The sequence below is a fragment of the Gymnoscopelus microlampas genome (assembly GCF_963454915.1).
Source record: "Gymnoscopelus microlampas genome assembly, chromosome: 5".
NCBI classification, from domain to species: Eukaryota; Metazoa; Chordata; class Actinopteri; order Myctophiformes; family Myctophidae; genus Gymnoscopelus; species Gymnoscopelus microlampas.
In genome coordinates this window covers 27,077,919-27,104,112 of record NC_139942.1, presented here as the reverse complement: position 1 = coordinate 27,104,112, position 26,194 = coordinate 27,077,919, and the positions used below count along the sequence as shown (strand labels likewise).

The following is a 26,194-nucleotide window of genomic DNA, read 5'->3' as shown; positions in this document are numbered from 1 at the left end:
AAGACAAGTAGGATCTGATCCTAAACCAGCTGAGGGTAGATGCTGGTCACTGTCAAGGTCTTAACCAGACCACCTCTGTACCATGTATTTATTTGTGGATGTGAATGATAAAGAAGGGTGAGGCCAGGTTAGCCATCTATGGATGTAAATGAGGGAGGGCTCACCAATCACATCAGTGTTATCGAAGTTCAACTCGCTGGCCTGGCTGGCCTTGAGGATCTGCATTCTGATGAACTCAATCTTTGTCTTGCTGTCCTGGAGCATCTGCTGTGCTGCTGCTAGTAGCTTGCGATCCTGTTAACAAAGACAACGGATGAAAACGACAACGCTATAGTCAGTTAAAAGAACTGTAATCAAATATGCAATGTCAAAGTTGGCAAACGCAGGGTTAAAAACAACCTTTAACCACATTAGCTCGGACACCCCTATTTTGGGCATATTTCCCAAAAACTTAAATGTTTCATTTCCTTTTTCAAAAATAGCCGATCTACAAGCTCCCAACATGTCACATTGTGATGCCAAACACCGTCACACCGATCTACAAGCGTTGTAAGCTCACAGGCTATTTTCTGAAGTTGTGGTATATTGATTATTTTACTTAACCTTTATTATAACCTGAGTTGAACCATAAATGAAACCTAGACACACTTAAACCCACCTAAATCCATGTCATTCCTCAATGAGAGACTTGTTATGAACAGGGAACACAAACAGCCTGGGACATTAATTCATGCCCTTAATTGGAGATGAAGCATGAATCACCACATGGAAAATATTATTCACCAAGAAAATCTAAGTGGAACACACACCACTGTACAATACATTGACAACACACAGTCGCAAGTCGCAACGTGCACGAATATGCACGTGTGCACACACGCGCACGCATAAACAGCGGAGTAAGCAGACAACACCCAGAATTCCTCAGGAGTTCCGACCCTGGTTGGGTTACGATGGCAGCGTGCTGGAAAGACATCCATCTGACAGGCATTTCCTCTGTGACATCATCAGGAAGGCGCTATTTATTTCCAGCTGCAAGGTGCCTCCACTCACTGCGTCTGTCTCTCTGCCTCGCTTTCTCTCTCTCTCTCTCTGGCTCTAGGAACACCATGGTCCAGGAGGTCACTTACATGGCATACCGTAACTGAATTATGCATTATGGGGTTTTATGACTGCATTCCTCTGCTGTAGTACAACTGTACAGCAACTGGTTTTGTCTGCGAGGCTTTCTAGGAGAAATAAAATAGCATGCTGGACTGACCTCCATCTTGTATTTTAATTGGGATTCAGCCTGGTAGGGCAGGGCTCTACAGGTATTTGTTTCAAAATAGTCTTAATAATAATAATGCATTTTATTTATAACGCACTTTACATTCTTGCGAATCTCAAAGTGCTACAGGGTTAAAACGCAAGACATAAAAACTGTATAGAAAACCAAACAATTACATGGGACCCAACTAGGCTAGACTAAAGGGTCAAATTAAAACTAGGTAAAAAACAGGCAAAGACCAAAAACAGAGGCCCAGGAAAAATTAAGAAATCGCTTTGTTGAAAATTTAGGTTTTTAGTCCATTTTTAAACGCATCAGTGGACTGTGGTGCTCTCAGGTGTCTTGCGTAGTTTGTGGGTAAACCAAACTATATCAAATTTCATTTGGCCTTCATAGTGATGTACAACAGAGGACAACTCTACGCGACTGTTACTGTGCAGCATTAACGTGACTGATATTCTACACTGTTACTTACAACCTATAAATCATAAAGCACCGTGTTTACTACTCGTGGCTTGAATTAGCCCTGACCGACATAAGATCCGACATTGAGTAGCAGAGCCTCTAGTGCCACAGCTGTTATTAGTGATGGCGGCTTACACACAGCATACGACCAAATGATAGTTTTCGTAGCGCTGAGGATTACGGCAGCCACAAGGAACCAAAGGAGCTTTGTGAACAAACAAGCAGCCATGGCATGCAACATAATATGTGTCCACTGCAAAATTCACATCCTCTTGCTCCACTATGGAAAAAAGTTTTCCTACACTCTGCAGTCAAACAGCCACAGAGACCACCAGGTCAGTTTAGTAACCCAGGATATGGTAAATTAGTTTCTCTTTGGGTGAAGATTCTATAAGACCCATAATGGTGAATACTGGACGGCTAATATATAAACTTCCCCAATTTTGGCCTTAATCCATTAAGACCGGGAACGCATCCGGTGTCTTTTTAAGATTTCTTTGGCTATTTAAAAATAGCAGATATACAAGCTCATAGCGTGGCTCGAACTGCCGCGCTATGAGCTTGTAGATATGCTATTTTTTTTTAATCGTGAAAGTTTGTGCAAACGTTAAGCCATTGACTGCTTGTTTCCGTATTCCCTACCACATCTCCACTCCATGTCCAGTTCTAATAATCTCTGGTGTTACCTAACAGCGCTTATTACCCGGGCCGGTAGGTACATGCCATACCGCTGGTTTGATTACCAGTCTGGAAATCCCTTACAAGCAGCGGTACAAGACGCGGTAGTGTCCAGTAGAATACTTGCGATGAAGTCATGTCTGACAACCCTTAAACACCACAGAGCAGCAACACCAACTCGGCAGATTATCTTGCTGCCATACGTTTCATTTATTCTCTTGGTCTGAATGGCTGACTTATGTAACACGACTGGAGGATTCATTTCAAGGAAAAAAATAAAGAGTTTGGCGGACGGGGGTCTGACTGGAAAGTGTATCAACAACATAATCACAACGTCGACGGTTCAATTCCAGACCTGTGTGTAGACATGTGTTGCATATCTTTCCCCCTCTATTTCCTGTCTCTCTACTATCCTATCTAAATGCATCAAATATTATACATTACATACTTTTAAATATACTGAAGTAAAAAACAGAGATGTTCATCTTGTCCCCCACAAGAGTATTTGTTTCAGAAGGTAAACTAACAAGTCCACATGAACAAAGAAAGGCTTACAAGTGCAGGAAGGGACCCACAAGCAGATCACAGCCAGAGAAAAGGGCTATTTTAGGGGAGGGAAAAGCCAGGTGAAGGCCACCATGGGTTAGTTTACATTTAAGTTAAACTTAAATTCCTCATTGAGGATATAAAATCTGTGTGACAGAGGATACTAGAAACTAGATAATGGCAACATATGTTGAGTATATGCAATCAGAACTTAGCATTGAAACGAACAAAGTTTCAGTCTCATGACCATTGACCATGTTCAGGAATGACAAACTGCGTATGACAATTTATTCACATGGTTTGCAGACTACCCTCTTCTTAGTCTCTCGTAGCCAGACGATCGGAGATCACCACCTAGCGATACGTCTGGGGACATCCAAATTCAATGTAGGGGCTAGAACAGCCGAGAAACCCTCTGCCAACAAACCTACGCCCACTGCTTTGGAAATCAATCCTGGTCGATTGATGAATTGATTGATTATTGACAGATGATTAATAGATAGAGAGACGAATAGATTTATCCCTGGGGGAATTCAGTTGTCATCATACAGTACCATCCCCATAAGAAGGACCGCCCTAAAATCTTTGCATTGGTTCTGCAATGTAGTTATTTTTTCAATATCCAAATTGTTTCCATCAGTTGCAGTCCCTAAAATCACTAGATGTATCGGTAGGCTGAGATCTTTGATCATCTAATAAAAAACAAATCTGCCTTTAAGAAAAAAGTGCAGAGGCATTTACTGGAGTGCAGATGACCATAGTTGAAAGAATAACTTTATGCTAAATGAATTTGTACACGTTATTTTGTACCAGTGTTTATGTTTTAAACTTTATATTGATGTAACTGTAATGTGAATTAATGCAATTTAATGTTGTAGTTTTTTTTGTAATTGTAGTAGTTTTTGTGTGGACCCCAGTAAGACCAGCTGATTGCATTGGCATCAGCTAATGGGGATCCTTTTAAAATAAAAAAATAAACTTCTAAAGGCAACAATATTCAGGTGAGTGATGGACCAGACGTACCTTAGAGGATCCGTTTGAGTACATCTGAATCATGTTCTCTGCTCCCTGTTTGACCTTCAACTCGATGTCGTTCTGCTTCTTCAGGGCCGCCAGGCGGCTGCTGCTGTGGCACATTCTGGCCTCACTGTTAGGGGTGTCTGGTGTCAGAGGGCACTCTGGGAAAAGACAGAAAGGCAAAGAGGTCAGCTCCTGGTGACGAAAGGGGGCATCCCTGTCACAAATGATACAGGACATCTCCCAATGTGCTAATAAGAAGGTATAACTACAGTGAGAACAACTGCTGTAATCAATTTTAAGAATGCAATTGCAAACTGAGGGCAACTTCTGTCCTCTGCATTTACCCATCCTATAACTACTAGGAGCAGGGAACGCCAATAGTACGGCACCCTGGGAGCGGTTAGGGGTTAAAACCAGTTTGTGTCTGAAAAGTCTATATTAGCTAAATGAGAAGCAAATACCTCAAAAATAAAACTGGAAAAGTGTGTTAAGTAGTTACCTCAGAAATGCAGATTACGTTGGGTCAGAGTTGGTGTTAAATATGGTTCGGGAACAACTTGTATTTTTGCAAAATGGACAGTTCATCATCCTCATGCCTGACAGGATGAGCTTTAGGTTTGTTTAAAGATAAGATTTTCTGCATCTCTGCTTTATTTTGATAGCAACAGAGTGAGAGAGACAGGAAAGGCAGACAGAGAGCAGGGGAATGCCACACAGCAAACAGTCCTGCCGGCCAGGAGTCAGACTTTGGACACGCTGAAGAAGGTATTTCGCGCTCATGTGGTGTGCGCCCTAAACATTCGGCTATCGGGTCACCCCAAATTCAGCAGTTAGTTAATGTATCCTGAGATGTCTGCTGTTTATATTTTGATCAGGTTTGTTAGCAGAAGACTCCATTAGAGATTAAGGTCTCTCTTAAAGCCTGGTATATACTTTGTCGTCAAGCTCACAGGTTTGTGACCATTGTATGACAGAGCATAAATTGGGCATTGTTCTATTATTCTAGCCCTAACCTAGACTTGGTAAGATTCACAGAAGACTCAGAGCACTCAAGAATATGCAGTACTTTCAAAGCTTATAATACACATGATAATGTGCCAACACTCAGGTGGTCCCAAAAGGTTTACCATAAAATGGGTCTAATAACAACTTCCAATGTTAGAGTTGGCAGCAATGACCACAAAGCGTTAAACTTTACAGAAGTTTACATGGGGATAGGACAGTCTGCATTATAGTGCAAGTATTATGCCAAGTGTGCACAATACCATTATACAGAAAACAAAGCAGCAAGAAAGTACAAGCTGACAATGATAAAGCACAAGGGAATTATCTTCAAGGAATAGCACCTGGTGCTCTGCACTGAATAATTTGAACGTTTTGCAAAGAAAGCTACTGATAAAGCGAGTTGTCTTTTGTACTCCTGGGTGCTTTCCTGTAAATGACTAAAGCCTGTTTTTTACTGAGTTACACGCTGGTGTCTCACACCAAAAATAGCAGATCTACAAGCTTACATGTCACAGTGCTATTTTTATGCACAACAATGGCGCGAAACTAAGTATAAATCAGGCATAAGCCCCCTACAGGAGCAGGGAAGTCAATTCCAACTGTAACAGTACAGAGGGAAACCCTGGGGCTTTCTCTATTCTGAGGGGACAAAAACAATACCAGTGTGAACTTGCAGACAACCACCTGTCACGTTACAGTACATGCGAAATTGCGAATACGGCATGCTTGTTATTCTTCACAGTGAGATATATACAGTGTGTGTGTGTGTGTGTGTGTGTGTGTGTGTGTGTGTGTGTGTGTGTGTGTGTGTGTGTGTGTGTGTGTATTTATATATATATATATTATATATATAATACACACACCAGAATGTGTGTGTGTGTGTGTGTGTGTGTGTGTGTGTGTGTGTGTGTGTGTGTGTGTGTGTGTGTGTGTGTGTGTGTGTGTGTGTGTGTGTGTGTGTGTGTGTGTGTGTGTCTGACTGTCCAGGGCATAACTCAGGCACCACCCGACTGAACGGCCTTAAACTTGCCGTGTGTCTCCCATGTGACCTGGAGGTGTGCAGTGCCGAGTGACAATTTGGTCAGACCAACGGTTCCTGAGAAACAAAAAAACGATAATGTCTGGAAAAAAGGAGGTCCGAATATCTATATCTGTCTTCCGTGGGTCTGCGGAGGACACACAGAATCAGGTGTGTTTGGGGGGAGTGTGGGCACTGGCTTCCCTGATTAACCAACACGGCCCGTGCCGCTGCCCAATTTTAAGTGTGTTAGCGGTGTCGTGGAACATAAGAACTCCAAATATGGAGGTCCCCGTATCTCCATATTTAGTCGATCGGTAACATAACATATAACATTATTAGTACTGTGGTAAAGGGTATCGCAATGGGTACTCTAACAACGTGTATAGCGAGTACTGTGACAACAGGTACAACGAGTATTGCATTAACGGATGGGGTATGCATTCCCAACTTGCATCGTTCCCGACTTACGTGGTCCCCGACTCGAGTAGGCAGGTATAGTGTATATTATACTGTGTGTGTGTGTGTGTGTGTGTGTGTGTGTGTGTGTGTGTGTGTGTGTACACAAATTATATTAAATATATATATATATATATATATATATATATTATACACACACACACGCAAGCACGGATGCGCGCACACACACACACACACACACACACACACACACACACACACACACACACACACACACACACACACACACACACACACACACACACACACACACACACACACACACACACACACACACTTCAAAGAGCAAATGCATCTTCTATCACCTCAGCTGGACCACAGTACTGAGGGATGAGCTCACTGGCTTTTTCATGTCTGGGCTCGAACGGCACACAGCAAACCCCTCCCCAAGCCAACTGCAGCAGCATGGTGCAAACTGACTGGCTTCTTCACACACAGGTGAGGTGGGCCTAAAAAAACCTGCTAGACTTCTCCTGGCTTGCAGCACCAGTTCAGTTCAGGAGCCCAGGCTACAGGGTGAGAGATCCTTATTAAGCAAACTGGATCTAATTCCGCCAGCTCCCACCCCACAATCCCAAAACTGGTATAACATGACACATATATCACAATAGATCAATCAGAAATCCGAATCCAATGAATCAGTAGAACCTACAAAATATCAGGCCAGACAGATACACAAGTGGATGTAGGCTCCAATGCTTGCAGAACAGGGGAGTGCATTAAGGCTTGATAACAGAACCATTTCTGGAGGTCTGTGCCTGATTCCTCAGGTGGTCTAAATGATTCATTGAAAAAAAGAGCATGGTACCTTTGAGCACCTGCAGGATATGAGGGAAGGGAAGCTTGTGATTCACTGAACCTAAATGAAGTCTAAGTGATTCATTTAATAGCTGTAATTACATGAGAGCATCTCTGCTGTAGTTTCTGTGAGTGGGCAGGAGGGGAGGATGTCCATTCCCTGGGGCAACCCCCTCTCAAATGGTTACAAACAGAAAGGAGAGGATAAAAAAGGAAATAAATACTGGCCTCCATACATACAACTAGACATGCTCTTCTTGACAGAACACCTCGTCATGCTCACAGTAGAGAACACTGTCATTTAACCATAGATCAATGTGTTATGCGACCATCTTTTTGCAAATGCTATTCTTATTATATATTGTCTTTCCCTGCCACATCCTATATGGGTCTGCCGTTGTTAAAGAAAAATACATTTTGTTGTTGACAAATGCATCAAATGACAAGGAAATGAGTCAACCCCTCAGTCTTGACTTCCCTGATTCAACACTAATAGCATATTGATAGCTCATTATCTTGGTCTACTCTACACATAAACAATATTGTCATCAAAATGGGAAGAGGAATTGGTATGACTATGAAGTGTTCTGCTTTCATCACTCCCTCAATGATGAAAGCTCTTATTCACTCTTTAGTGCCGTCTTATTTAGAATACTGCCCTGTAATCTAGTCGTAAGCTACAAAATCAGATTTGAAAAAGTTACAGGTTTCTCAGAATAAAGCAGCTCATCTGGCACTAGGCTGTTCATACATGACAAGTATTAGCTATATGCAAGAACATCTGGCATGACTAATGGTTGAACAGAAATGATCGGTGAGTCTTCTAATGCTACAGCGGAACATTATTAGCACAAATAAGCCGTCTAGCTTGGCTCACCAGTTACATATGACTTCTGAAGATGGTTACAGTAGAGGAGCAGCTTCTGGTAACATAAGAACAGGAACAGCACCAAGAACACATTTTCTCAAACTCACTGATTTGATTTCATAATGCTAATTCATCTTTTTGTATTCATTCTTTTTTTGTTTTACTTTAATTTGTATTTTTAGTTGTACATCTGTATTGTATTGCTTTGTTCAGGACCCCAGGAAGACTAGAGGACTCATTCATGATGTGTCTATAATGGGGATCCTTTAATAAACAAAAACATAAACATACTGTAGTTACAATTAGTTCTGAAAATCCAAAGGATTTCCAAATTGAGACAATACAGTACTTAAGAATTAAGATTTATTTTTGTATGTCGTTGCAGTTTAAAAAAAATATATATATATATATCTGTGAATGTCTCATCATTGTAGATCGGCTATTTTCAAATAACCTATGTATAAAATAGGACTAAAGTGGTTAATGTGGTTATGTTTTATAATTTAATAATTTATATCTGCAAAGTAACTAGTAACTAAAGTTTTCAAACAATTGTAGTGGAGTAAAAGTACAATATTTGCCTCTGAGATGTAGTGGAGTAAAAGTAAAAGTATAGACAATTGGAAATACTCCAGTAAAGTAAAAGTACCTCAACATTGTACTTAAGTACAGTACTTGAGTAAATATGTACTTGTTACACCACTGCTCCTCATCCCCATGTACGTGCCGGCATTTCTCTCTCTACCACATGCACGAGTCAGTGCAGTAGGTAATGTGTGTGACTCTGCTACACGTGCACACATGTAGAACAGCACACATATGCACTGGGATTCCCTTCCCTGTGGGAGGGCCCGGGGGGTTGGTAGAGGTTACAGGCAGCAAGTCAAGCATTCGAAGGCCTCCCTTCCGCTCCTCTTGGCCCACGCTGGGCCAGAGGAACACGTTTCTGAGCTACTGGACAGCCCACAGGCTGATGTCACTGCTGGACAGCCGACAAGGGGAAACCTCCCTCCAGACTACCCTGAGCTGATCTGAGCTGATCCGATCAGAGGATGTGTGATGACGATACTCTCCAAACAATTATATCACAGTCAGAGACAAACAGCCCCCACCAGTCTAGGGTGCTTTTGGCACAGGAAATATGCCATGCTACATGTGCATGGGGTGTGTGAGGATTACATTAATTTGATTCATATTTGTTGTTTTTAAGTGCTGATCAGGGGTCAGTTTAACACCTTATTTTTTCTTCTTCTTTTTTTTATTTTCATGAAAACATAGTGAGTGAACAGGTCTTGCTAGAGCAGTAGTTCTCAAAGTGGGGTCCAGGTAGCCCCAGGGGTCCTTGAAGTGTGGGATCCCCAGCTAATTTAATGATAGTCAGGAAACAAATGGACCCTTACAGGTCTGTAACCCTCAGAGTTATGGGGTCCGTGACCCAATACATATGAAACTGGGGGGTCCTTGAAATTAAAACGTTTGAGAACCACTGGACTAGAGGCCTTCAATCAGCACCTCCCACTATACAGACACACAACCTGAAGACAAGCAAGTCCTATTCTGGCATCAGCTGAGAGGTGGAGAATAACCAGAGCCATGCCTATGTTCTTCCTTGAACACGAGAACACACTCTGGCTGCTCACGGAGCCAAAGGAACCCCTCCCTGCTCATTCTACAATGACAACTCCTTCTCTCTCTCTCTCTCTCTGGCTCGAGAACCAACGGTACATCTCAACAGCTTGTCTCATGACTTTGGCACTGAACCCTGGTGGTCAGTCCCTCTGTATGGTCTTGCAGTGGCCGGCGACATTCCGCAGGCGCTGCGTCAGTGAACAAAAGCCCTCTCTCATCAGATAAGAGGTCACTGAGTCAGGCTAAATTTGTTCCCACTTAAGACAACCATTTACCAAGACAGAGGACCCCCCCCCCCCCCCAATACACACACACACACACACACACACACACACACACACACACACACACCTAACTTCCCCAGCTCGACTTCCTTATGTCAACTGAACAGGGAATGCAACAGTACAGTACATAGTAAAATCCGGAGTGGCCCTTACAGGTCCACTTCCAGAGTTAAACACTCCGGATTTAGCTGTGGAGCAGACAGAAAAGCAATCATTCACACAATCCCTGTCTTTGCCTATTGGAGTAACGCTCTCCAAAAATTGCTTTGCTGTTGACAGGAATTCACAGGAGCGAGCTTTCAACAGCCTCCGAGTGGAACAATCATCAGCCCCATTGTAACAGTTGGTGGAATGTGGAATGCAACAATGTCAGCCTCTGGAGAATGAGTCACCTCAAAAGACTGTGAATATGCTCTGTCTCTCTCACCGTTTCTCTGTGTTTGTGTGTGCTCATAAAGGTATTTGTTTGGATTGTTAAGTCTTCTGACAAAAGTCACAAGACATTGCCAAAGCAAATGATAAAATGATGCTTTACACATAAGCGCTGACTTTAAGAAACTTAAAGGGGAATTTTGGACCACGGTTTTCTTACCTTTTCTATGATGTTATGATATCTTAGGATGAATGGTACAGTAGAACATTTTCATAACTCCATCCCGGGTCTGCCACAGCTGACAGATGACCCACTGCAAAGACGAGATTGAAATCTCGTCTAGCGAAACTTCCGTTTTTTTCTCTTTTTTTTCCCCGTTTGTTTGTGTTCTGTCACTATGAACGTCAGATCTCACAAAAAAAAGCTATTAAAATACGCGATCTAGCACAAGGCCTATTGGCGCATGTTTTAAACTGTGGCGGACCCGGGATGGAGTTATGACATTTTTCTACTGTACCATTCATCCTAAGATATCCTAACATCATAGAAAATGAAGGAAAACCGTGGTCCAAAATTCCCCTTCAAGAGCTTACCTAAAAGCATTTCAGATCAGCTCTGCGTTTTAGAATTTGCAAACCCTATGTTTTGTCAGTAGTACAACATCATATGGCTATTGTATACTTCATTTACTATAGTTGCCGAATTCTCTAGGGACTAGGTGGTTGTCGTGTCCTCCAACAACTGTCCTCGAGGGTCAATGTTTATCGTTTCAGAGTTCAGTTAACAGAGTTTCGCTGTGTAGTTACCTAGTAGTTCCTCTGGGTCTTTGACCACAATGTGAGCATTGAGTTCTTGCAACTCTTGATGCAGCTCCTCAACCTTCTTGCTAGATTTCTTCAACATGTTGTCAACATAGGCCAGGCTCTTCTTGTCCGTGGTCACCTTAAGAGTAGAAAACAATAGAGTTAAGAGAGCAAAAGGGTCTCGTATGTCAGCAGGTTTTCACAGTTACGGGTGTAGAAAATAATAAATAAGAACAATGTTATTAAAGTGAAAAGTTATCACTTCAAGAGTAATCATATCACCCTCTCCCTAGAATCTAATTCTCTCTTCAGCATCTTCCTTCTCCACTAACCCTAGTGTTTTCAGGTGATGTCGGTTGTAGTTTTCTCTAGGTCGGGAATATGTCACAATCGAGCCAGCCAACAACAGAACAATTCCAGCTAACTGGTGTTGATACCCTGTGCCTGTCTAGGAAAGCGAATGTGATTGGCTGAGTTGTGACACAATCACAAAAATCACAATTCAGCCAATTTGTGTTGCATTTAGAATGCAAGAATTTCCCAGACCTGATCAGAAATAATACTCTGTTCATATGACACTTCCTGGTCACAAAACTCATGTAGACAATAAATCTAACATCAAATGTAAGCACTATCAATATGCAAAATAATTAATATATTTATTCATTAGTGGCCCCTCAACCCCCCAAGACACTATGGTCAGTGCCTTTACACTAGACCAGCGGTTCTCAAACTATGGGTTGCAGGAAGGTGCCGCTACCAAAAATGTATTTGATTGATTGATGCATAATTAGTTTTTTATGAAAAAAATGAACAAAGTGAGGTCATCGTGTCCAGCGTGAGAGTTGACGTCAAAGACGGCCACTTCACTCCTCATACACACATACAACTCCAACCGACCGTGAACCAGCAGAGCAGCAACACAGGGAAGAGACAACACACACACACAAGCAGTTACCAACAGCTGCCCCCCGGCCGGGATGGAGAAAAGCACACAGTCGGTGGCAAAAGATAAAATCGAGAGCTGGTTTCAGAAACTCTGGTGGTTCTGGCTAAATATGCTTCTGTTTACGAATGTGTGTACAGAAACACTTCCGCTGATTTTATTGATTGACTACAATATTATTCATCCATTTCATTGATAAAGTAGGCCTACAATTCAGCAGGAATCACTGCTGTAATTTCATTTTCTAATAATTATAAGGCCAGGCTGGCCAGCAATGTATGCTTTTATTTTAAGATATTCTTTATTTCCACTTTGAAATTGCATAATAAATAAAGTGTGGGGTCACTCAAAAAAATCCCCCAGAAAATTGGGTTGTGGTATAAAAAGGTTCGATAACCCCTGCACTAGACCGCTTATGCCTGATTTATGAGCTCAGAATTTTCGCCTGAATTTCGGAGCACGAAATAAATTGTATTCGACCTCAATGTGTCAATCATGTTTGCCCACTGCCTCAGATGTTTTTGGCCGTCATTATTTCTTTCGGACCCAGTTCGATTTTCTGCATTTTTCGCATCATCTAATGTCTGTGTGTTGCATTGGTTTTGATGCTGTAGCAGTAGCCTACCCTGAAGAATGAAGCCTGTGGATTGAGAAAATGCATGCACTGTTCCAAATGGGACGATATACATTTCAAGTGTCTGAATGTAAATTATTTCTTATGTAAAATATTGTATGCAGTAAAACTTAATTCAAACACAGCAAAGGTCTCTTTCTTTCTCTATATGCCGGGGTCGGTCCTGAGAAATGCGCTCTCTTGCAAGATCAAATTAATGATTACTTCATACTTATTTTATTCTATAGCCAATAAAGTTGTAAGGGTTTAGATACAAGCCCGGACTTATCTGGAGAACGGAGACGCATTGCTCCAAGGATGTGCTCATTGTGCTGTGATGGAAGTTGGAACAGTCTTTACCTCGAAATGAAACGGGAAATTATAATCAAAACAATCTATTTGTTTAAACTCAAATTAAGGTAGACTACAAGAGAAAAAAACATATATTCAAAGATAGCTCATAGCGTGGCACTCGGTTTGCTTGTAGATCTGCAATTTTTGAATAGCCAATGTATTAAATAATAGTTAAAGTTGTTAAAATAAAATAAAATGACAAATGCTTTCCCAGTCTTAATGTGTTAATGTCGCTCCAGTATAGCAGAGCATCAAGCTGGGCCTTGAATTAAACAAATTGAAATGATTGGGATAATCCCACAGCTATGAAAGCTCTGACCAGCAGGTCAAACTCTTCTTGTTCATACCAAACTCATCACTGCTTGATGACTCTTTTGTTTCGTTCTGCGAAATTGTCTGCAATTAATATAATAATACGCATCGGACTCAGTGTGCCAGGTTGCTGTGCTTAACATTTTTTTTCCCCCCGGATTTCAGATTTTAAACTCAGACTTTAATCTGCGATGCTAGTGAGCTACTATGCATTACATGTTCATCATATGCTGGTAATTGTTGGTCCTTACTATTGTAAGCAACATAAGATAAATGCACCAAGTTGTTACCTTTCGCAAGTTCTCTGCCCCTTCTTTGATCTTTAGCTCCTTGCGGATCTCGCGACGGATCTGCTCCTTGATCTCATCCAGCTTCTGCTGCACCATGGTGTCCGACAGATCCAGGTTATTTCCCAGACCTAGCCGTTCCGATACCAGCATACCGGCATCCCCCTGGGGAAATAAAAGGACAAGGAGGAGTAAAAAACAGGGCTATCAGGGCTTTTTTAGAACTACCCTAACTCTCTGGATGTGCAACCAATACACCTGGATTTAGCGGGTCAGTACAGGATGCTCAATGCACCGTGCTGCAGTGCAGAACATACACTGTTAAGTTTCCAGATACTGGGAGTGCACTAACCAAATGGAAAGGACCAGAATCCGACTCACTATTACCGACTTGCGTCTAGTATTCGACTATCAAAACCACTATTCGACAGTGGACACTACACCAAAGCAGTGGCAATACATCTCAGAAGATATGCCGCTGTGGACAGTTATTCATTGGGTAATTTGTTCTCTTAATACATTAATGTTGAATGATTCATGTCAAATCATATAGTTTGTTGTTGTTGAACATGGATAGGTTTGACAATCATTTTCGGAGTTATTCCATCTTTCCTTGCAGGTCAAGACAGCCGTCGCCCGTCGCGCTGTTGTGCCTATGATCCATCGTGCGAAGGTGTCACACACTGAAAGTAGCAGATCTTCAAGTTCACATGTCCATCCACTGTGAGGCTTGCACTGTGAGCTTGTAGATCTGCTATTTTCAGTGCGCGACACTTTCGTGCGACAAAGTATAGCAGTCAATCCATGCCTGCCCAGAGAAGCTGCTCTGGGTTTAGTCCAATTAGATCACCATTCATTTGTAAACAGCCTCTCAGAGCCAATCGATGACTCTTATTTCACCAACCCCCTGTCTACATTAGTTAAAATCTTTCCAGATAGAATAACATATTTGAACACAAACAGGTTATGACCGTTCCATTTACTCACAAGGGCCAACTCATTGCAGTGATAATGTAGCACTAAAGCATTACCAATAACTGTTAATTAGAATAAGACGTATGCCTGATCACAGCAAAGTGATTGAACAGATCTGTGCTAAGTTCTGAAGATTGAAATACTAGATCAAACCTCACTTAAAATAGTCTTATCCTAAAATGTATCATTTCCAACAAAGTAAAGTGTTCCAAACTTAAGAGAGGCTATCTGACTTTGGTGTTTGTACTATTGCTTAACCTGCATCTTCATAGCAGCAGGCATCTTAACTAAGGAGAGATTAGAAAGTAACTTCCAGAATGGGTTCAGATTTAAAAAGGTCATCTTAAAACACAGTAGTGAATGTGATGTCCCACTAGAGGGCCAGTACCAGCGGCAACTGGGTAGCATGCAAAGCTTTTCTTAAACAGAAAGTCTTAAGATTTTCTTTGATAAAATATTGATAAAGAAATGGATATAAATAATATTGAAGTTTCAAATTGGATGAATGGTTGATGATGATGATACATTTATATTATGTGTAATTGTTACTATTACCATGCAACTCACATTTACCATGCATCTCACATTTATTTTGAGTATGGAGCACACTGGTAGATGACCAGATTATGCTTTGGCACATAATCACAGCATCCTATGTTCGATTTTGGTTGGACTTAATTTGACAACGTGGTTTGAAAACAGCTCAAACTCGTAAAACGTTTTACCCAGTTCCACAGTTTTACAGCACCATGGCGTTTTATGTATAAGACACAAGAAGTTCTGCACTATTTATGCAAACTCAAAGTTTGCACTGTTAAAGAGTGTGAGCCTCTAATGGCGTTTTTTCTTTTTACACATTTAGATCTGGAAGACCTATTCATTCCGGGACCTGTTCCCCTCTACCCCTTTCTCCAAAGAAATGTTGTAATTCATTTGGCGATAAATTAATGTGTAAGCAATTTTTTTTTTTTTTATTTAACAAAAATATCTTTCTACATTTAATTGACCCAAATATTATGTCAAATAGATAGATGGCACACATTTTTGTTGTCTCCTTGTGTAACCTCTCATCCAGGAGCTCTTCACAAATGAGTTCTGGTGATTGTCCCCTCCTACATAACTCTGGAGTTCTTGATCCAGATTGGTGTTCAGCTTTGCATTTAGCTGTTTTTCCTATTTGTTGCCATGTATGTTTTTCTGAGTATCTCATAAATATGTATTTTTGTACATTATTGTTGTATATTTAATGAAGAAGAAAACAAATTGCAATACATTTTGGCTTACTGAAATAGTATGTTGTCTGGTCACTTGTCAGTAATGGGTCATTATTAGGGATGCGCCGACATATCGGCAACATATCGGTATCGGACAATATTTGCCGTTATCGGTCAATATCAGTAAAATAGAAATATATATATATATATATATATATGTATTTATTTATTCCTGGTTAAAGTTACAGTAGTTTTTAAAGTCTATGGTGTTTGTGATATGAAATGTAAGCTTACCATAATCACAGTAAACATTATCATGTCATATTCAAGGGCTTTACTTTTACTAACTCCAGTCACTTTCAGTTCAGCACAGCTGAGGTGTGTGTGTGTGTGTGTGTGTGTGTGTGTGTGTGTGTGTGTGTGTGTGTGTGTGTGTGTGTGTGTGTGTGTGTGTGTGTGTGTGTGTGTGTCACTGTGTCCACTGTTACTTGCATCAAGGCAATTATGTTGTGTTTCTGCAGATTCTGAACAGTTATTTCTTATAATGAAGATGTATTTGTTTTCCTGGCACAAAATGGGGAAATAATAACACCAAAAACGAAATAAACAAAATTCGTTATCAGTATCGGCTATCGGCTAAATTGCTATTTTAAACATCGGTATCGGCCAAGAAAGAATTTCCATATCGGTGCATCCCTAGTATTCACCCCACCCATGTTGATGGGTTGATTGAGGACACTCCCTTGGAGATGAGTACCTGTGTGTCCCATTCCCTAAGTGGTGCAAATACTCAGTTCTGTTAAACCCTGAGGTAGACTATTCTTGTCGAAACATAGGTTTCCTGAATCTTTTAAATGATCTTTTGCATCGTGGCTAACAGTTGTGCGGCCTCCTCCTTCTCAACATACCTTTCAAGCTGGGAACACCTCATAGTGTAGTTGTTGCTTGCTATTATACAGTATATAGCAATTTGTATTTTTCTGGAAACTTACCAGTAGGTCAGGATTCAGATTAGAAGACATTTTTAGAATCGGTCTCAGGTCTAAATGGGTTTAACTGCATGGTACTGGTTAACTTTTTTGGTTTCCATTGGCAAAAGTAGTACCTGGTATTATTTACTTTTATGTATTACCTCCATCGAGGTTCCAGCTTAGCGAGTTCCATGGCAAAACCAAATGGTGGCAACACGGCAGACTACCGACTGGTCAGAGAAATTAATCACTACTACCATCATTGCATCACAACAGACTCCACTATAATGCGTGGAAGCTCCTGAATACTGTTAACAAACGTTTAAACTAGCAGTTGCCAGTTGGACATTAAATTAATCAGTATTGAACAACTGTGTGGCCTATTTCTCGCAAGAAATTCAGGAGCAAAATCAGAAACAGTTTTTGTTGTACTGTACAATTGAAATATTTGCCATTGTTTTTAGCACTCTCCCACACAGAGGGGTTAGACGTCGCCGACTCGCTATGACGACTAGTTAGATACATTGAAGCGTAGGCTCAGGGTTTCCGCTAGGCATTTTTCTGCCATCAATCAGCCATAATTGAATACACATCACGTGTGTGTGTACGCGAGTGTGCACCACCCAACTGATCAGCTGAGTAGTGCAGCGCACTTTTTTCAATCATAGACGCACTGCACTCTGCGCTGTCCATAGTTTCAACAAGCATTATTTATCTACTCGATCATACAGGGGTGTCGCTTGCCAAAAAGAACATGAATTAGTCCGCCTACATAATAAGCTTTCTTATACTGTCATGTTCACTGTTACATGATGCCAGCATAGTTAGTCACTTCACTTGCTTGTGTTCTTCCACCACTTTCCTAAATGCTTTCCATGTCATTGACTGTGCTTGCACAGTAGGTAAATTATATCCACGTTGGTTCCAAAGTCGGATGCTTTTACTGATTGTAGTAGCAACTTGCTCATTGCAATGAATTGATGAACGCTGTCATATTGTGACATGTAGGCCTACAGCTTTGGAGCTGTGCCAGTGAAGCAGCCTACACAGTAGATATTAGGAGGAGATGAAGACTTGGTTCGCTGTGTCCTTCATTGTAACACTGCGATATTATGATCAATGCTCCACCTTTATGTTGGTCTCACGACTTGCACCCTTCGCAGTTCCTAAATCCATTCATTTTGCACAATCTTGCTAGGAAAGTCTGTGCCACGCCAGACACCACTGTGCAGCCTGCTAAAGCGTGGTTTATACTTTGTTGCACGGTGGTATCGCACAGCGCATATATTCAACAGCTGGTTGTCGGAAGAAAAAAACACTGATGATTCACCAGTCAATGTTTTCTCATAAAAAAAATTAAATATGATTTTAATTGTTGAAGATGTAGGAATTGTGATGTTTTTACTTTATTTAATATCCAAATAGATAATAGCCTAATAATAATAATTTTACTAATTTTTACGTTTTAATCGGCCAAGGGCCAGTATATAGCGGCTAATGGAAACCTTAGCAACTATCTGCAGTGGGAAACGAAGTACACAAGTGAGTAGAGTCGAGTCAGTACCATGCAGTGGAAAAGCACCATATAACGAGCTTAACACTGCTGAATGAATCCAACTCCATTCATAGAGCCTAACAACCTTTCAACCACACAATTACTACTACTGAATTTGGATCTTGTTAAATTCCAACTCATATGAGTTTAACATAAAATAACTAGCAAGTAACGCCAAAGTTTTGATTGCTGGGTAAACAACATATTAAGCAATTTCAACATGTGGTTTCAGATGATGTATGATGAGCATTTATGACAAGTGGCAACTTTGTATTTGTTACCTTATTTTGCCCTCAATTCATGGTTTACTGTAAATGAATTGCATAGATTTGGCTAATAGAAAACAGACAAAAATCGACTGATTCATGGATTCTGAAAATAGCCCAATTGTTTGTTACAGCCCTGAATGAAACAGTAAAATAAAATTAGATACAGTTTTCAGTGTTTAACCAGTGTTACAAGAATAGCTATGCTGAGTCCAGTATCTTACCATAACTTCATCACCATCATCCATCTCCATTTCTACGACATCTGTCGAACAAACCAATCCACGCATGTTTCTGTGGCCAACTAAAGTCTACTTCTGCTCATGCTTAAGATATTAAACGTGTCTTCCTTCAACACAACCGCTATGCATCAGCATCGTCTGACAAGAGAATATCCAATGTCAGAAGTCTATCAGTGTCTGTTTCTCTCTCGCTCTCGTCATTCCTCTCTCTCTGCCAGAGCCAGACACACATAAACATGTAGAAGCACACAAACCATTGACATCAGCAGGGAAGATAAACTGTCTGGGGGGGGCAGCCAAATCCCTCTTAGCTTCTCAACTCTGTGAGGTCACAGCAGCCCAGAATGGGACATAATCTCACTCCAGGGAGAGAGTGGCGTCTAAAATTAACCCAGGTTAAAAACATAACACCCCCCCCCCCCCCCACGCAGAGCGAATTGTGTGGCGGAAAAGAGTGGGAGGAGCTGTGTATTTGCCTAATACGGCAACCAAACAAGACAGACAGATACTCTTTATCAGTGTTGCTGATTGTTAAATTGGCTGCTCTTGTTGACCAGTCAGCACTGTCTTTTGAACAGGCTAGAATAAGTCAGCGATCAACAATGTTGTCACTACCAGAATCAAGTTAACAGAGCACCATCCATCCACCAACTAATGTTATATGCCTAATGCAGAAAGCACAAATTGCAAAAGGTGTCCTTTTAGAAACGTGCACCGTTAATAACAGTCTGTTATTATTTATTAACTTTTATTTAAATCAGATAAACACCAGCAGTCAAAGTCCCATTGAGGTCACGTTGGTCTCATTTTCAAGAGAGACCTGAGCACACTATATTAAGTCATAAAAAAAACTATTTAAAATTCTACAATTACAACAAAATACAATAAAATTCAACTTGTTTTCCAGAGACCTTATATTAGCCTCTGAGCCAATAGATCTATGGTAAAGAAAACACTATCAATAAAGGTGTGTGTGGGAAGCTTTGCATAGGCCTTGAGTACACTGCCGTACCACTGGCCTATAAGCCTGTGACTGTCCTCTACCAAACCCCTCCCTCTGCTCCATAGGTGCTCCTCTCAGAACAAACTATACTTTGCACACATACTGTACATCTCCCCGTCCAAAGGGTCTGTGATGACTCATAGGTAAAATGGAGGTCACAACTTCTGGAAGTGAGGAGGGGCAGCTCCCTTAGTTTCCCTCGATCGCTGCCCCACAAAATCTGTTTGCACTGCAGACGTGTTTGACCAGCGCTGTGTTAAGATAGCACGAGGACACAAAACAGGGCCATTTTTTCACTGCCAACAATGCAAGGAAATCCAAGAAAGGCCAATCAGATAAGGTGGAAATAAATCAGCATATACCCTTGAAGGCCTGTGTGGTTTAATTTGAGATCAAACGACAAAAGCCTAAATCTTGAGGAAGAGTCTGAGCACTTGGGTGTGTTTTAGCTTTACTGGGCACTTGCACAGAAAAAGAGCCTTGCAGAGCCACTTTTTCAATGTAATAATATGACTGTAAAGAACTGTAGGGCTTTACATTTCTTGTTACTCAAAGATGGAGCCTATTAAGGGAAATGACATCATACATGGAACGTAAGCCCTCAAAGACAAGTAAAGCAGGAATTGTAGGTAAATGTCCACACTCACACTATGCATCATAATGGATGAAACTTGTTAAACTAAGTGTTGCTCTACAAGTTACTCCACTGTAACTTTGAGCAAAATATGACATTCACGCTAGCTGAAAAGGCTACAATCATCTTTGCTGAAGACAACATTAGCCTACATTATAGATGCAAAGGGCAAAAACAGAATGCATTCAACGTCGTAAGAAACTTTGGCAGAACTTAATAGCTCAAAGTCAATGTTTTATTACAAAGTTAAACGATAACTTATTGCGAAGTGCGCTACTGAAAAAGTTGTTTAAAAGCCCCTTCTTAGAGCCTAATGTACATAAAAAGGGGAAAATCAAAGTAAACATTAGGCCATGAACCCCAAGAGTAAGCAGGTTAACTTATTCTTTAAGCCAGAAAGCTCCCGAGACTCACAACAAGAGCTCTATTCAGACAAAAAGACAATGGAAAAGTTGAAGCCACTGGCCAGGCTCATGCTTTAAGGCCAAGCCCTTGCCATTTCTCCACCAAGCCCATCTCAACCTACAACCTGACACCCATGCTCCTTACCTCACAGCTGCCTCTACACTATTGGTCAATGCTTGCTGTGTGACCAGAAATAGCATCACATGCCAATAAACCTGGATCCAGTGAATGGCTTCCAAGCACAATATTAAGGAAGAGTTTCATGTACTGTACAGCTATTCATCAATACAAGCTAGTCATTTGTTTGTCCCTCACAGATTACAGGCTACCTGGTTCAAGAATGCACACCCCCTTAATGTTAAAAAGGACAATCAGTTATAAACTGGACGTTAGTGTACAACACCTGTTGCGTTGCTGCATAGGACTTGTTCCACTCTACGTAAACCACGGCTGGGACAGTAGAGTATAATATACAACCTGCAGCTAACCTTGACAGAGTTACAGCTTTTGATATCAAAGTCAACATTGCAAAATGTGCCATAATGTTGTGTTCCGTCTCCACACTTTTCATATATGATGCAGAAACACTCCCATTCGGAAGTAGCAGCTCTTTAAGCAAAAAAATTGGGATTTGGTAACAATAAATGTATGTTCCATTCATCCAGAATGTACCAGAATGTTTTGTCATAATCAATCACCATACGTAAGCTAGATACCAATAATACTTCTGAAAGATATACCAATCAATACTAGTTTAATCTCAGCTCACACCATCAGGCTTTTGAATTTGAACGTTCAATATGAAACAAGTAATTCAGCCATAATCTTTTCCATTGTAGACTGAAACCTTTGTCCTGATATTGTCACACCACAAGTGTATTATTGTAACCCCAATACAGTGTATACACATAATATATTTTATACATACAAGAGCTTCTACACAATTTTGAATTGTTCTTCTATTTTACTTTATTTTGTATTTTTATATTTGGTTTATTATTCTACTTAAATTTGCACTGCTACACCTCCACAACTTTTGTCTCAGGTGACTCACAGCCTGCATGGTCACAGGACAAGCAGTGAGTTTACCTGAAAACTGGAATTTCTTTCAGGATCAATTAAGTATCTGTCTACAGTTACCCGATGGCTCAAGCATGAGTTATAGTTTCACTGTCAAGTCGTGTGAAACAAAGACACATATTGTGAAATATGAATTCAGTCTTTAAACGACCAGGGTCGGTGACTAAATTATTCTTAAGATGTGCAATAACTTATACACTCCCACAACTGTAAATAATCAACAGTATAGATTTCTCACTGACATTAAATTGACTTTCGGTGAGGATGCTACTGTACAAATAACTTGTTTGTATGCGTTTCATTAAGATTAGTTTCAAATTGTAAACTTAGTTTTTACTTGTGCCTGAGCGATAAACCGACGTCACTGGAATGAAACCACATTACTCCCCGAGTCATAACTGTTCAGGGAATAATGTCCTGTATATACAATACATTTACTTTGATACAGTGGAGTTTGTTTTTATGTAATGTATAGGTTCCGTGACATTACAGATGTTAAACTTTGATTCCTATGGAGCGTGTTGAACAGAAACCCCGTTTACTACAACAGGTAAACAGCAGCACTTCATGCAAGTGAACTGTTTACTAAAGAGGAGTGACATGGAACATAATTATGTTTCACTTCATTTACAACACAAAAAGGGTCATTAAGAAAGAAATTGAAAACTTTGTTACGTAGTTGTGGAGATTTTTGTTTTGCTTTCAAAGTAACGTTTTGACCCAGAACAAACGTAGTTTGACTCGTGTAACTGTGAGTTGTTTTTTAAACTACAATACAAGGTAACAAACACAGTGTGTCGACACGTTACTTAACAGTTAACGCACTAAATTACAATATTACAAACGGGGGATATTTTTGGGATAATTGTTTCCCAGGCCTCGATCCATGGATATAATTCCCAGACAAATAATTTGGGATCTGTCAGAATTCCTTCACAAAAACACATAATCGTCTATTGGTCGTAATGCACCGGGTAACGAATGTGAAACGAGGACGTTTAACGCGATGTAGTGGGCTCCATAAAAACAAAGTTTGCGCACTTTTCGCAACAGTTGTCAACTTTTCCTACCTGCACGGAATCGGCGGCCATCTTGGTTTTTCTTGTTTGAATCAAATCCTACGGAGAGAGAGGGGAGCAGTGTTGCCAGACTGTGTGAGAGGAATGAGCAACCAGTCTATGAAAACAAGCCCAAAAGAAGCGATATAAAATCGGCTATTTGGAAAGTAGCAGCTCTACAAGATCACAACGCATCACAATGCGACGCGCTGTGAGCTTGTAGATCTGCTACTTTCCAAAAAAGTCTTGTATGGGGGGGTGTCCTTGGCACAAAATCTTTTCAGATGGGGGGTTCTTGGATAATTAATTACATATTAATCAGGGGGGGGGCTTTCCTTGCCATGAAAATGTTTAAGAACCACTGGGTTTAAACAACACAGAGGAAACAATTAAGCCCAAAATAAGCAACTACACTTTAGAAACAAGCCCAAAAACCCGCAACCCGCAACTAACCAATATTTACAAGCGACTTTACAGAAAAACAAGCCCAAAGTCGCTTATACTACGCAGACCTGGCAACGCTGGAGGGGAGGTGGAAATCCAAAAACAGCCCAATTGTGTGTTCAAGTTTCCCTCTCGAACTCAATGAAGAAGTTCTTCTTTGACCAAACCATCGGTCATCTCGGACATACGGGACGTCCCATGTCTTCTTTGGGACACTTTGTGTCGTTCTTGCCACTATACGGGAAGCTCACGGGAGTTGTATTAAAGTCCTCATGAATAATACTAGGAGCATAAATGTGTCCCAGTGCTTTAGGAGGAGAGAGAGGCGGTGGTTCCAGTGTCCGCCCATAGGCGCTCTCGCTCTCTCTCTCTCTCTCTCTCTCTACCACTGTTTCCCAATTCCCAAACAGTGGGTCGGGACCCATTTGTGGGTCGCGGACACATTTTTATGGTTCCATTTATTTTTTTGTTTCTTACATTCTGTTTTTTATTATTATTTTAAAACGTTTTCAAAAAAACATTCCCAAAAGAATGAATTAAAAACAAATTCAATGTTTTTTTTCCAGTAATTGCATGAAGAAACCAAAAACATCGAAGAAATTCCATCAATTAGAGAACAAATGTTTAGTGAAAACAGAGCTTAATTGTAGATCTGCTGTTTTCACTAGTTTGGGTCCCGGGCAAACATCTAATTTCTCTTTTGGGTCTTGAGCTAAAAAGTTTGGGAACCACTGCTCTAAACCCAACCAACCTCCACACACACACGTGAATTGATCATACACTTCTTCATATTCCATAAATACTGCTGGGGTTCATAGAACTTCATTTATCATCATCACTAGCTGGAGTAAATTAAGGATTGATGATTAATGTTCGTCATTGGTCACAGATTACCATGACCTAATTCAGTGGTTCTCAAACATTCTCATGTGGGGCCCCCAAATTGATTTTCATAGCTGATGTTTAGGGTTAATGTGGTTAAACTGATTTTGATATTATGTTATATTAATAAATTTAGCTGGGGACCCCCTCCCCTCTTAAGGACCCCTGGGGGTCCCCGGACCCCATTTTGAGAACTACTGACCTAATTCTGTAAGGAGAGCCAATGACATGAACAGGCCAAAATAAATGTTAAGATTGTTTTTGTGGCAAGGCTAGAATAGATTTAACAGTAGTATGACAAAAAATCAAGACACTTGGATAAAGTTGAAGTCATGCATGCATCTAATTAAAATACTGTAAGTCAAAAGTGTGTCAAACTTAGCTATTGTTTTAAGATGTGATCAGGAGAAACTACAGCAATGAGACCCTGTCCATTTTATACAGTCTATGCTGTCCATCTATGCATGAGGCAGCATGCATACACTTTCATCCTTTAATTTGGGGCATATCCATGACTAGTCACACAAGTGACAATAAGTCTTATATAAAGCACAAAGGAACCATCATCCAAATGTAAAATTATGATTAAGTATACTTACTATTCTTGAGGTGCACTCACCATACTGATGGGGTAACAACACTGGCTTTCATCTACAAAATGTGCATTTCCAAGATATTAAAACTAGTGCTGCTATGTAGAGTTACTATTACACATTATATTCCGTATTTAAATTTGATAAAAGCTCAGGACTCTTTGTTTTCTCTGTCTCCACGGTGATGATCTCAAGATTGAACAGAGGGCAGGTGCTTGGGACTAGCTGAAATGATGACTGATGATTTTGTATTTTATGTGAATTAATAATGGACCCTTTTACCCACAATTACAACCTCTTTTTAATAGGTGATGTCTTTGCCATGGATTTATTTAAGGCTGATATAGTCCCATATGCATCACCTCCATTTTTAATTATTTAAAAAAAAAAAAGTATCCGTTAAGGTTTGTTTGTACACTAATAGTTAGAATATTAGAATGTTTGCTCATAGTCATCGCTAAATTAATCAGTTATGACTTATATGTACTGAAAATATGCTTTGCTCCAACCACTACCTATGATGGCTTCATATATGACCCAGTAACACCAGTAAAACAAAAACATCTGAATGCTCCAGGCCAGGGAATTCCTTAATGACATCATGAGGCCAAGGTTTGGGGGAAGCCCTTTTAATCAGGGTCAGTGGTGCATAGGCAGGAAGCTGTGGGCTGTGGCTAGAGTGATCTGAGATTAATGAAGATACTTTCTGTACAGATGACCAGCATGAGATTATTTGAGCAGGCCTGGGCAACGTTTAGTACCACTGAGTCACATAACCAACTGGAGGACACTGGAGTCTCACTTCACACACTCTACAGGCTGGGTTCCCAGGTCCTAAAAAAGTAGTTCTCCCCTTAATATTATTCCAACAGACACAGCAGGCCACCACAGTGAGAAAGCAGCCAAGACCTTCCACACAAAAGTGAACAATGATTTGAAAGGAAAATCAAATAAAGTCATATTCCAAAGACATTGGCTGACCAAAGTGCAGATAGTGCTTGTATCATGACAAATCTCTGATCAAGTACAGGTTTCAGAGCCCTGGGACTAAAATAGAGCATGTGGTAATAAAACCACCCTTCCACCACTACTACAAAATGTTACAGGGGAAAGACTTTCCCAG

The 26,194-nt window shown here is 40.6% G+C and overlaps 1 protein-coding gene across 2 annotated transcripts in view; it reads right to left on the bottom strand.

The window, feature by feature from the left end:
• Positions 1–23,932, bottom strand: part of pkn2a (protein kinase N2a) — a 40,074-nt gene extending 16,142 nt beyond the window's left edge. Inside the window, exons 1-6 of one of the 2 annotated variants that reach the window (XM_084056401.1) lie at positions 23,665–23,932; positions 23,165–23,212; positions 13,753–13,914; positions 11,241–11,376; positions 3,983–4,137; positions 165–294 (exon numbers count right to left, since the gene is read on the bottom strand). In XM_084056401.1, the coding sequence (XP_083912527.1) occupies positions 165–294; positions 3,983–4,137; positions 11,241–11,376; positions 13,753–13,914; positions 23,165–23,185 (604 nt within the window). In that variant the 5' untranslated portion in view covers positions 23,186–23,212; positions 23,665–23,932. Of the gene's footprint in view, positions 1–164; positions 295–3,982; positions 4,138–11,240; positions 11,377–13,752; positions 13,915–23,164; positions 23,213–23,605; positions 23,622–23,664 lie in introns of those variants that run through there. The other variant, XM_084056402.1, reaches the window with a different exon arrangement.
• Between the last annotated feature and the right edge of the window lie 2,262 nt (positions 23,933–26,194).